Source organism: Cheilinus undulatus, linkage group 17 (assembly GCF_018320785.1).
Source record: "Cheilinus undulatus linkage group 17, ASM1832078v1, whole genome shotgun sequence".
Lineage (NCBI taxonomy): Eukaryota > Metazoa > Chordata > Actinopteri > Labriformes > Labridae > Cheilinus > Cheilinus undulatus.
The window spans coordinates 25,696,237-25,707,371 of NC_054881.1; the positions used below are offsets into that span (position 1 = coordinate 25,696,237).

At 36.8% G+C, this 11,135-nt stretch overlaps 2 protein-coding genes across 3 annotated transcripts in view; both read left to right on the forward strand.

Moving 5' to 3' along the window:
* The window catches only part of ulk1b (unc-51 like autophagy activating kinase 1), a 32,832-nt gene extending 29,610 nt beyond the window's left edge, over window positions 1-3,222 (forward strand). For both annotated transcript variants that reach the window (XM_041810651.1, XM_041810652.1), the window contains exon 27: window positions 270-3,222. In XM_041810651.1, coding sequence (XP_041666585.1) covers window positions 270-325 — 56 coding nt within the window. In that variant the 3' untranslated portion in view covers window positions 326-3,222. The remainder of the gene's footprint in view (window positions 1-269) is intronic.
* Window positions 3,223-4,624: 1,402 nt separating this feature from the next.
* Window positions 4,625-8,672, forward strand: si:ch211-222n4.2 (uncharacterized protein LOC101885505 homolog). The gene is made up of 7 exons (XM_041811528.1): window positions 4,625-5,094; window positions 6,052-6,099; window positions 6,351-6,468; window positions 7,263-7,458; window positions 7,580-7,680; window positions 7,774-7,833; window positions 7,957-8,672. The coding sequence occupies exons 1-7, from the start codon at window positions 4,797-4,799 to the stop codon at window positions 8,081-8,083; spliced, it is 948 nt and encodes a 315-aa protein (XP_041667462.1). The 5' UTR covers window positions 4,625-4,796; the 3' UTR covers window positions 8,084-8,672.
* Window positions 8,673-11,135: the final 2,463 nt, after the last annotated feature.

Below are 11,135 nucleotides of genomic sequence, written 5' to 3' on the forward strand. Positions count from 1 at the left end.
CATCAGATAAGCAGAGAAACAACAAATAAACATGCAGATGGCTGATGTTTATCAACAGGGCTAATACTGGCAGACACATAAACTGATGCATCTGTGTATTCCTAATATTTTAGCCTTGAATGTATGCACATGGAAATACTAACTTCCATTTTGGATGAGAAAGCATAACACCATGGTGACACCACACTTCAAGTTAGCAAACGTGAACTGCTAGCTAACTCACCCACAAACTTAACTTTGTTTCCTTCCATGTCTTTTTGTGTCTGCAGGTAAGGAGTGCATTGAAAGACGCCTCACAGCTTTGCAGTCAGGACTCTGCGTTTGAGAATACAATGCTGATTCATTAAGCGTGAACTTGATGTCAGTCATTTGCACCCGCACATTTCCAGCAAACCAAATCTCCTCCCTACATCTCATTGTTTTCACTTAGAAATGTTTCAGTTTTCACAAGAGCCCTCAAGACTGAACTTTCTGTGCTCTTTAAATGGCTTGCCATTCATCTCGAGTTTTGGACAATGGCCCTGACTTCACCAGCACTGAACTTGTAGCAGTGCTGGATGGGAAGCACTTGTGCTGTGAAAGAATGTCATCACGCTTGTCTGTTAGAAAGGACTTTGTACTTGGCAATGAATATGGTGTTTTATTGCCAAGAAGATGGTTCTCCTCATCAGGCGTAACCCATGCAGGAGCCATTATTGCCAAGTAATCACATACCCACGTACAGGACTTAACGGATCCTAAATAGATAGCATTTTAAGATGGACAGTTATTCCTTCAACAGTTTTGCAATATTCAACTCTATAGACAAAATGTTATCTTTTACCTTGATGACTTGCTGAGGGGAAAGTACAGTAAAGGCTATGTTCTAAAGAGTATCATTCTCATCAGATGTATTTCTGTTTTATCTCTAAATTGTTTTAATGCTTTTTTTGTCATCTTGTCTTATTGTTACTTGCTAGGTGAAGGAAAGTATAAATCGTTATGCTACGTTTGGTGGCTGGAAGTGCATACGAGCTCTACAAAAAAATGTTGCCAAAATTAATTTTAAAAAATGTAGTTTTATTTATATGTTAGGTTTTATTTAAGATTCACTTTAGATAAAATATAAAAGAGAAACCCCTAATTTTTTTATACTTTGCTTAGTCTATACTTGCTTTGTTTCCCAACATTGAATCAGTTGTTTAAACATTTTTTAATTGTGATAGTTGTGCAACAGGCAAAGGATGGTGTCCAGAAATCACTCACTATTTCACTGCTACCTGCAAAACATAGCTTTTAATTAATGACAGACTGAAACCAGTCTGTTATATTCCTGATCACAATCATATTCAAGATGCTGCAGTAACCTAAGATGCATTATTCAGGGTTTTCAGAAGCTTAGATGATGCTGTTGCTGGTAATTTCTTCACAAGATTCCATATTGTGTGTATGTTTATATGTTACTATGCCAGGAGTTTTGCAAGTATAATCAAATTTGAATGTAGTGCTGACAGGAGAGAAACAGCGCTGGTATTATCCACGTCCTGGATGACTTAAGTTTATCCAAGAGGAAATGTCTGAATGTTTTTGCACTGTTGAAGTACTGTATAGCAATGTTTTGAGTGGGACATGCAGAGTATGTCCATTTTATGTTAATACCTAGATAGATTTACTTATTTAGAGATTTCAGCTTCCATTATTCAATTCAGTTTTAGTTTTACTTTAGTTACAGTCAAAAGGTAATGTATGTTAGATGTGAGATTGGTGGAAAAGGATGGTATAAGCTAAGAAACCTTTGGAGATTTCTTTAAGAAGAGAAGAGAAAAAATTGCTTTACACTTCAAAATTAATTTGCATTGTTGATGTGTGTGAGAATTGTATTTATATTGACCTTAGCCTACAACTCTATGGGTTACTTTCACTCCCCTAAATTGTGGGCAAGTGGAAATGGGTCAGCAACCACTTGTTGCTTTTGAGAGATGCCTCTGTGCATGCATGCATGTATGAAGTGATATTGTGTGATGTAAATGGAAAGTGGGGTTTGTTTTGTACCAAATGAATGACATTGATTTGTGACAAAGTGTGAGATGGACTATAGTTGAATTGGGCAGATACACTTTAATCTGGTTGGTCATACCTGAAGCTAATACATCAAGCCAGGTTCTATTTTCATCCCAAGGTGAATTTCCCCCTGCCCTTCTTTACTAAATTAAGCTTTTGAGTGAACAAGTATAAACTGTAGAAAAAGAAGTTGATGAGTGGAAGATAGTTTACACTAGATTAAGGAGCAAATATGGTAGCACAGTCAGCGGATAAGAATGGAGGGAAGTTTTTTCTCATTGAAGAATTGTCTAAATTTTACATTTGATGTATTTTCTTTGTGGCCTTTTTGTATTTTGTCTGAGAACTTTCTCTGAAACTGTTTTAGATGTTACTTTGCTTAAAGTGTGTTTTTACAGTTTTTTAAGTGTACATTCCTTTTATCATCTCATCCACAGGCTCTGTCTCATTTACATGCTGCTTTGTGTAGTTGTTTTGTACCGCTGAATTCTCAAAAGATTTAGTAAGCAGATAGAGATAACACCTGACCTTAACAAAATAGATAGAAATTTCTCATTTTATTGCTTCTCTGCAGTTGTAGCTCTCTAATAATTATCACAGTGGTTAGGAGCTTAAAGCACCATAAAGATCACCTCTGCAGCAGTTAAACTAAAAGTATTTAGTGCTAGAAAACTGCACAATAGAATAAGAAGTAAGGGGGCGGTGCCAATCATCCATTCTGCTGAAGTGTCCTTGAGTGAAAAAGCAACACCCCACTGGCTCCTGGGAAAATATCAAATAAATATTAAATGATGTGTCACCTTCATGAAGATTTTGCTATGTACACTCCAACTCTAGATCTATGGTTGATTTGGATTATTCCTGTTTTATGTTTACCATGAACATACCTGAATGTTTTCATTTTGTGTTTTTACTTTACTTGTTCTCTTACCTGTAAATAATGCATATTAAGTTATTGTGTTTGGGTGTATGATGCTGTGGAAATGGAGAGAGAAGTACAAAACCACCTATACATTTCCAAAGAATAGGCCTTCTGCTGATCATCCATATTGTCTTTTATTGTTGCAATAGTATTTTAATGTTGTCATATCCATGACAGCCCCACTATCGCAGTGTCCATGTGTGTGATGTAACCTTCACTGTTTGCAAGTTGGAAAATAAATAAAGTGAAAGGAAAGATGATTTTTCTTGTTAAGATTTGTTTGCTATGATGCCATATCACCTCTGCCATGGATATTAAGGTGATAAGCAGCTCCTTCAAACTTTGACCAATGTAGGAATTCTATACACCTGAACCTAAATCCCTCTCAGTCATAGCCCTTACCATGCTCTGCTGCCTGAGAGATACAAATAACTTGTACAACCCAAATTCCAAAAAAGGTGCTTTGGGCATGGCACATTTCAGAATCATGATGTGAAGGACTTTTTAAACACTGCATTGGTTTCAGCAAAAATCTCAACAAATGATAATATTTAATAGAAACAACTTTATGTATAGATTTCTACAAAAATATGCAAAATATACAGTTTAAACTATTTAAAAATACCCTCTGTTTCTTGGAAGGCATCTCGCGACCCCCGTCCCCTCGATCTCTCCATCTTTACTTCTGAAAAACTCTGTCTCCAAGTCATGTGACTGATTTGTTGCTAACCTAATAGTTGTAAAATGCTCGTCCAGCTGTTTTTCATTAGTAGCCTACTTACTTTTACAGCATTTTTTTGTCCTGTCTCTACTTTTTTGAGATGTGTTGCTGACATCAAATGAAGTTGTTGTTTATGTTATGTTTTATATTGTGTATAAAATATGGGTTTATCAGATTTGCAAATCATTGCAATTCATTTCATCTGTTTCTGTAACAGCTATTCAAATGTATCGTCAGATCTACCCCTGTGTGTCTCATTGGCTCTGATAGCGTAAAGCCACTGCGCAGGGGAGCTTGACAGCCTGTCTGTGTACTGACCTACAACACCCTGGCCTGTGCTAAAACCAATTATAATGGATGTCAGGGACTTAACATCAAGTCTATTTAAAGATACGCCATGGGCATGATTGCAACCATTTATCAAATAAACGTACAAAACACCTGGCTATTTTCAAAACATAATGATGCGTTTAAAGATTTTTCATATTGTCTGAAGTAGTTGTCACTCTTTTTATTTATTTTCCCTTTAAAACCTTTTTTGTTTATTTCTATTATTATTCCCTTAGTTTTAGAAAACGCATAACATGTTGTGTCAAATGGCTGGACACATTATTCGCAGGTACTTGCATGTAGAAATCAGGTGCCAAAGGACTTGTATTGAACCAAGTCAACGGCATTTCCGGGGTAGATCCAGCCCCTAATAAGATTAACCAATGAAATTGATTTATTTGAATACTTTACGTATCCTATGCCAATCATAACCCCAGGGAGGCGGGACTTCATGCAGAAAAAAATGGAAGAACGTGTCGTCATGGCAACGTTGTTCATGAATGGAGCGCATGTCTAATGAGTGCTGAAGTAATTCAGGGTTGAGCTGTTTAGTATCAACAGACTTAGCAGGCTAATTAGTTTTCATTTGTCGGGAACATTGTAGGCCTGAATTTAAACATTTTTACATGTCAACCGGTAAGGAAAACGCATTTGGTTTATAGGTCAAGTTTGTTCGCTCGCTGACTAACTTGGTTCATGCGGAAACAAGAAAAGACGACGACGTCTTCTAGTTAACAAACAAAGCTAGTAGCATGGCTTCTTAGCTGTGTGTAAACTAACGCAATGTCAACTAATAACCTTCCACCGGTGCAGCATTTACCGCAGTGGACCCGAGTAGGGCGCCTTGGGAAGTCTTCCTCTCCAAGGCGTTTACGTTCGAGCCAACTGCCGCCGCTTCCTGTTGTTCCGTCGATGGACAGAGACAGAGGAACGGGGAGAGCCGCGGAGGTGTCCTATCACGGCGACATGGACCCCCGCGTCGCATCAATGCAGAGAAATGTCGAGTTCCTTCAACAACAACACAAGGAAACTCTTGAGAAGCTCCATGCAGAGATAGAGTATCTCAGACGGGAGAATAAAGGTGAAGAAACTAATATAAAGTGGAAAAGCATCAATCTAGAGGATTAACCTAGTTTGCTTCTAGTAATGTAGTCTATACTTCAGCTATGTTTGTAACTTTAGTAGTGATTACTGGAAGGACACCCTGTTACTAACTTTTTTGGTCATACTTGACGACCACTGAACTAAAATGCCGATAAATATGCAATAGGTCTATATGAAATCACAACATTCATTAAGTTATCCTATATTGAAAAGCACTTTTAAAGGAGCCGTGTGTAATACTTAGCCAAGTAGCATTTAGCAGACCAAACTTGGCAGGAATGGAACATAATATTTATACTCCGGTGTTATCACCCGAATATAAATTGATTAATTGTTTTATAGTACGGTACTTTTACTTCTACTTCAGTAAATCTTATCCGAAGTAACTGTCTCATAATGCTTGACAAAGGGAAAAGATAAATAATATAATATTTTATTCTGTTTCATATATGAAAAGATACAGGACTATCAAGATGGACCCATTAGTTTTAAGTGACACATAGTTAATGTGGGAAAAAAAAAATTTCCTCAAAATCCAAATCATTTTCCCCATGAACAAAGGCTGTATATAGTAGCCTGTCATTGTTGACTTAACTTTTAATAATATTAAATCAATTTCAAAGGTACTGAAAAGAAAGACATTTAATCTAGGTACAGTGGTCACATAGAAACTCCAGGGTTTCATGTCGCTCTCAGTGGGAGGTGGTAAGAGATCCGGTGTCAGTCCTCTTAACAGGGGCACATGGTGTTCCATATAACTGCATCTCACCACCCACCAGGAGACTCCCCAGTCATCTGTCTTCGTGCCATCACAACAGACAGGCCCCCATGGAAACATGGGCTGTTTGCTAGGACTGTGTTAAAAGCTTGCAGCTCCTCTGTGCCTTCCTACAGTATATTGGCCTCTAAAATTCTCTTTTTGTGGGTGTTGCAGAGTTGCAGTATAAGCTGATAATGGAGCCTCCTAAAACAAATAAAAAAGGTAAGGTGTTATGCTGGTTTTTTGCTTTTGTTTCCCCCCTAAGAATATGCAGGTTTCTTTCATGAATGGTATTATGTGACATAGTAATGTTACAGTCATCCAGCAAGACAGGTTCTATGAAACTCTTTACATTGTCTGCTCTCTCAAAATGTTGATCACTATACTGCCAAATCTTAATGCATTTCATAATCATTGATGTAGTTATTAACAGTTTGTTAATGCCTTCATTTTGGATACCCTTGTGTTTTTAGGAGCAACACGCATTCATCGAGGCATTAGACCACCCACTCAGGGAAGTGAAGCCCATGCAGGACTTTACCTGGAAGAGCCCCTGCAGGACCTGCGATCCTCACAGGACCGAGCACTGAGGTGAATTCCAGTGCAGCTCTTAATTTGTACTTTCACATTTTGCCTATTTTAACAGTGATGTATAGTGTTTAGACTTATCTGGAAGGTATTCACACATTTTTGCACGGATAAGAGATAACAATGACATAGCCTTGTTCTTCACATCTTTTTTCATGTAGTCGTCATACAGCCAATTCTGAGAAAACACAAACTCAACTTGTATTGTGAGTTTTCAATAAATGAACATGGTAAAGTAGTAAATGTACTACTATACTATACTAATACAGATACAAGACAGGATGTTAATGTAAACACTATAAGCATTAGCTTAAAGACATTGCAGATGAAGCAATCTGTAGCACTTAAAACTAGAAGATATGCAACAAAGAACAAATGTGCCTGTATGTCATAGTTAGCAGCATGTTAAGATGTATCCGAGAAGTTAACCTAGCACCAGTAGCACATGATAAAAGATTTAAAGTCAATGACAAGTATGGGTTGTTTGCATTTCTGTGCTCAATTTGAAGTCTAATCTTGTGGCCACTTCAAATATGTTAAGCCCTCTCATAATAATAAAATGGCAATATTAATAAAGCTACAGTATACCATATATCACAAAAAAGCATAATTATATAAACTGTGTAGTTTTTTCAGCTAAGCCTTTTTGATGCTGGTCTGCTTAATATCCTTGTTTTAAGTTTAACACAGTCAATCATGAGTTATGATCTGTTGGTGTTTGTACGTAATCAAAGCTGCCTTTCACAATTTGTATGTTACTTTTCATTTATGTAATCTCACTTACTATTGGGGCAAAGCAATGGAGATAGCAGTGAAGTTTTCAGATCTGCAAGAACAGACCATGGTCCAGAGGTAAAGGGGGGCCTCATCACCTCATTACAGCCTTTGCGAATCCACAGTGGGCCCTCTCATCCACCACGTGCTCCCACACTTCAAGAGTGTGAGGTTATCATTCGTCAGCTCTACAATGCCAACAGTTTACAGTCTCAGGAGGTAAGAGCCCACCATACAATCCTAGTAACATCACTTTATTGGCTTTGAAAATATGATGTTTTTTTTTTTTGTTTTTTTTTTACAAGAAATATTTCCTGACTTTATATGGTAATTTTTTTAGATAATGCGAGTGAAGGCACTGCTTAGAGACATTGTTTTGAGCAAAAAAATCACTCCTGAAAACTTCATTCTGACAAAGGCCTACCTTGTTGACGGTACCAGGTAGAGTGATAAGGTTAATTCTGTTTTATATCTATTCTGAACAAAATATAGCCCAGTTGATAAATAGTTTTCTCTAAATGTTATTTTTCACAGTAAATCATGTGAAGAAAAACCATTACCAAGACTGGGGATTCAAACATTTCCAGAAAAAGCGTATGTAAATCTCTCTCTCCATTTATATAAAACTGCATGGACAACTTTATGTTACCTACTCTTTTTCTTCAATGCTATCAAGTCAAACAGCAATCTTAACATACAGTATATCTCCTATTCCAGGGCTGGATCGTCTCAGTCTGGTGTAGTCCTCCCAGCCCTCAAACCAAACCTTAGCTCCACGATTGCAGAGAGGCAGAGGAGGACCCGAGCTGTGCAGAGAGACCGGCTCAAAAGGGCTGTGCACTGACAGAGTCAGTGCTATCAATGCAATACCTCAATGCATCTCAGGACCACAACTTTTTCAAAACTATTTTAAAATATATTAGTCAGGATAGGTGATATATGTTAAGTATTTTTAATATGTCTGTGGGTATAGAAGTATACTCATTTTGCACAGAAATACAAGAAAGCATTGCACTAGGTGGAATAAACCTGTTTTATTTTTTTCACAAACAGTGCGCTTAGGACAGTCAAGCTGCTATATGTAGTTTGTTTAATGACTTTAGCTTTACTTTCAGTCCACAATCTTTTTGCAGAAATGATTGCAAAATTGTTTTAAGCCACATCACTTTATACACATATAAAACTACTGAAACTTATACAGCACTAAAACCAAAGTGAAGTAAAGATTTGTCCCAGGCACTTGTACTGGTTTGTATTTACACTTTATGTAGCGGTATAATACTTTAACTGGGTAAATGTTACCTGTCTTTCTCAACAAGGCAACATAAAACTTTGTCTTAAGACAAAATAGCACTGTCTTTGTGGTTATTTCTTGAACCACACCAATATCCCTAAAACATTGTTCCCCATAACTGTTTATTTTATCAAATAAGAAAGGCTAGTGTCAGAAACTATGTAGACTTTGCACCATTAACTCTTGTGTTGAGCTTGTGGTCAAACTATAGAGAAACTGGTTACATAAATTGTTACTTATAGAGAAATGCTATAACTATAATAAGATAGGTTAGCCAAGGAGAAGCCTGTTAAAATACCACCCTAGTTTTATAGGGGTTTATTTTCTGCAGCAAATACATTTAACTTAGAAATAATTTCACACTTACATTAAAACATTCTAAATTAAACAGTTGAAAAAGGCCAAATACATTACCTTTCATTCAATGTTTGGGAAACTTATTTTCATTAGCTCAATGAATAAGGTCTGCGGTGCAGCATTAGATGTTAAAACCAGGAATGAAAGTCAGCTAGTTAAAAAAGCACTTGGCTCAATGTCATAAAATGAGCACACTTTGGGTTTTTTGTTGTGCAATAACTTAGGCAGGTTAAGAACTGCACACAAGCCAGGTGGGGCCAACAACAGCAACACTCTGCAGAAACCCAGCATAAAATATCCCACTACCACAACTTGTCATAGGAATCCATTTATAAATTTTAATTTTATTGTAGTATAGTTTTGATCTTGACAAAAACTCCTTTAATATTCTCATAGAATTTAGAAAAGGCTTAACACATTTGCATTTCATTGCCAGCTTGGAAATACACCACAGCTTTGTCAGCAGTATCATGTGTTAACTCTAAAAATATTAATGTGATATCCAACCCAGCAGTCCACAATGACCACAGGTTAAGTTTTCAACTTGTAGATTTTAAACAAATCCATTTCATCAAACCTTCATTGCATATTTAGCCTCAAATGTCAAAAATTTTTGAAATTCCTCTATTGATCAACAAAACGCCATTGCCTTTTGCACACACCCACTAGATGGTGGTGTTTCTAAAGAAACTAGTGGGCATCCATTCAGTCAAAGCTTATGAAGGTTTCACAGCCCTATCTTGTACATGTATGTAATGACTAATTTTAGCGCATTCCCAAAATTGTAGTGGTGTCCTTTTTGTGTAATTTGATTTATTTTTGGCTCAAAATTTGTGAGTTTAGGACAATTGAAGCAACACAATCATTAAAATCTTCATATTTTGACCTGCAGAAAAAAAATCTACTATTCCAGCATAAATACTGTAATTGCTTTGTCACAACATAATTCATAAGGTTTAAACCAATATCCCATTTAACAGCAAGATAACCTTTGGAAACTGCAGTAAGTTAGATAATATAACCCTAAATTATGAACATTTTTTCTGACTTTCCTTACTTTTAAGAGGACTTATTCTTGTTTGTCCTGTTCATTCCACTTTGTTGCATCACTGCGTCTTTGTGGAAAAGTGGGAATTGGCAGGCATAGCCATTTAGCCCCAGTGGGTGCAAATCTATTAACATTCAGACAGTGCTGCAGTGATGAGAGCTACTCTGTGCCAGCTGCAGCCTTGTGAGGCATGGTCACTGAAACCTCTCTCGAGGAAGAGAGCTACATCTCTGTATTTTGGACTTTCATACTTACCAAACTGTGCAGCATGTTAAGTTCAGTTCATGTTTTCTTACACATTCTTTGATTTGTTTACTCTTTATTAAAGCCTCCATTGAGGCGCTGTCCCCTGCATTTATATTCAATCTTTCCCTCACAGCATATTGTGTTGTGGATTGGGTGGGTAGGTTAGGGAGCTCAAAATCAATGTGTTACAGTTTGGTGCCAGATGATAATTATTAGATTGAACAAAGAGGAAGTAGAATCAAAGGGAAATGAGAATAGGGAAACAGTCCACACTCTAAATAGGCAGCATGAATCAACTGAGCAAATATACTGTACTTAGCTGAAGTAAGCTGAACAAACAAGTCTGGTAAACTCAGTGTAATGGGCAACAAATGAAATCCTAGCATTAATATTGCAGATTCACATAAGCACATCTTCACATTTTATAGGACAGACTGGGTCCTTTGAGAACTCAGCGGAGGATCTGAGTTGTCAGATATGACTGTCGCCAGTTACAAGAATTTACTCTGTAATCAACCATTTATCATTAGAAACTGTAAATGAAACTTCTGTCTTTTTGTTCTGGTTGATGTGTCAGACATGAATGATACTATCTGTATGACCTTTATTTTGAGCTGTCTATAAAGAAAGTAACTACATTGCAGCACCGGTTTGGAATTTTTATACATAGAAATGAAAGATAATACAAATTTGAAAAACATCTTTTCATTGTATTTTCTCCAAGTGAGTAAGATGACATTTGTCATCTCTGGAAATAATTATGCACAATGTTAAACCCTCTGTGTGGGGTTTTTAACTAGTAAAGAAACAGACTGACTCTAATACTGGTGACTCTTTATAACTTAAAAAAAAGTTGCGGAATGAGGATTTATCATTTCTATATAGTTATTACAATAGGTTGTTTTACCACCAGGCAAAGATAGCCAATTGCCTGGTGCTCCGTGGGGCCTC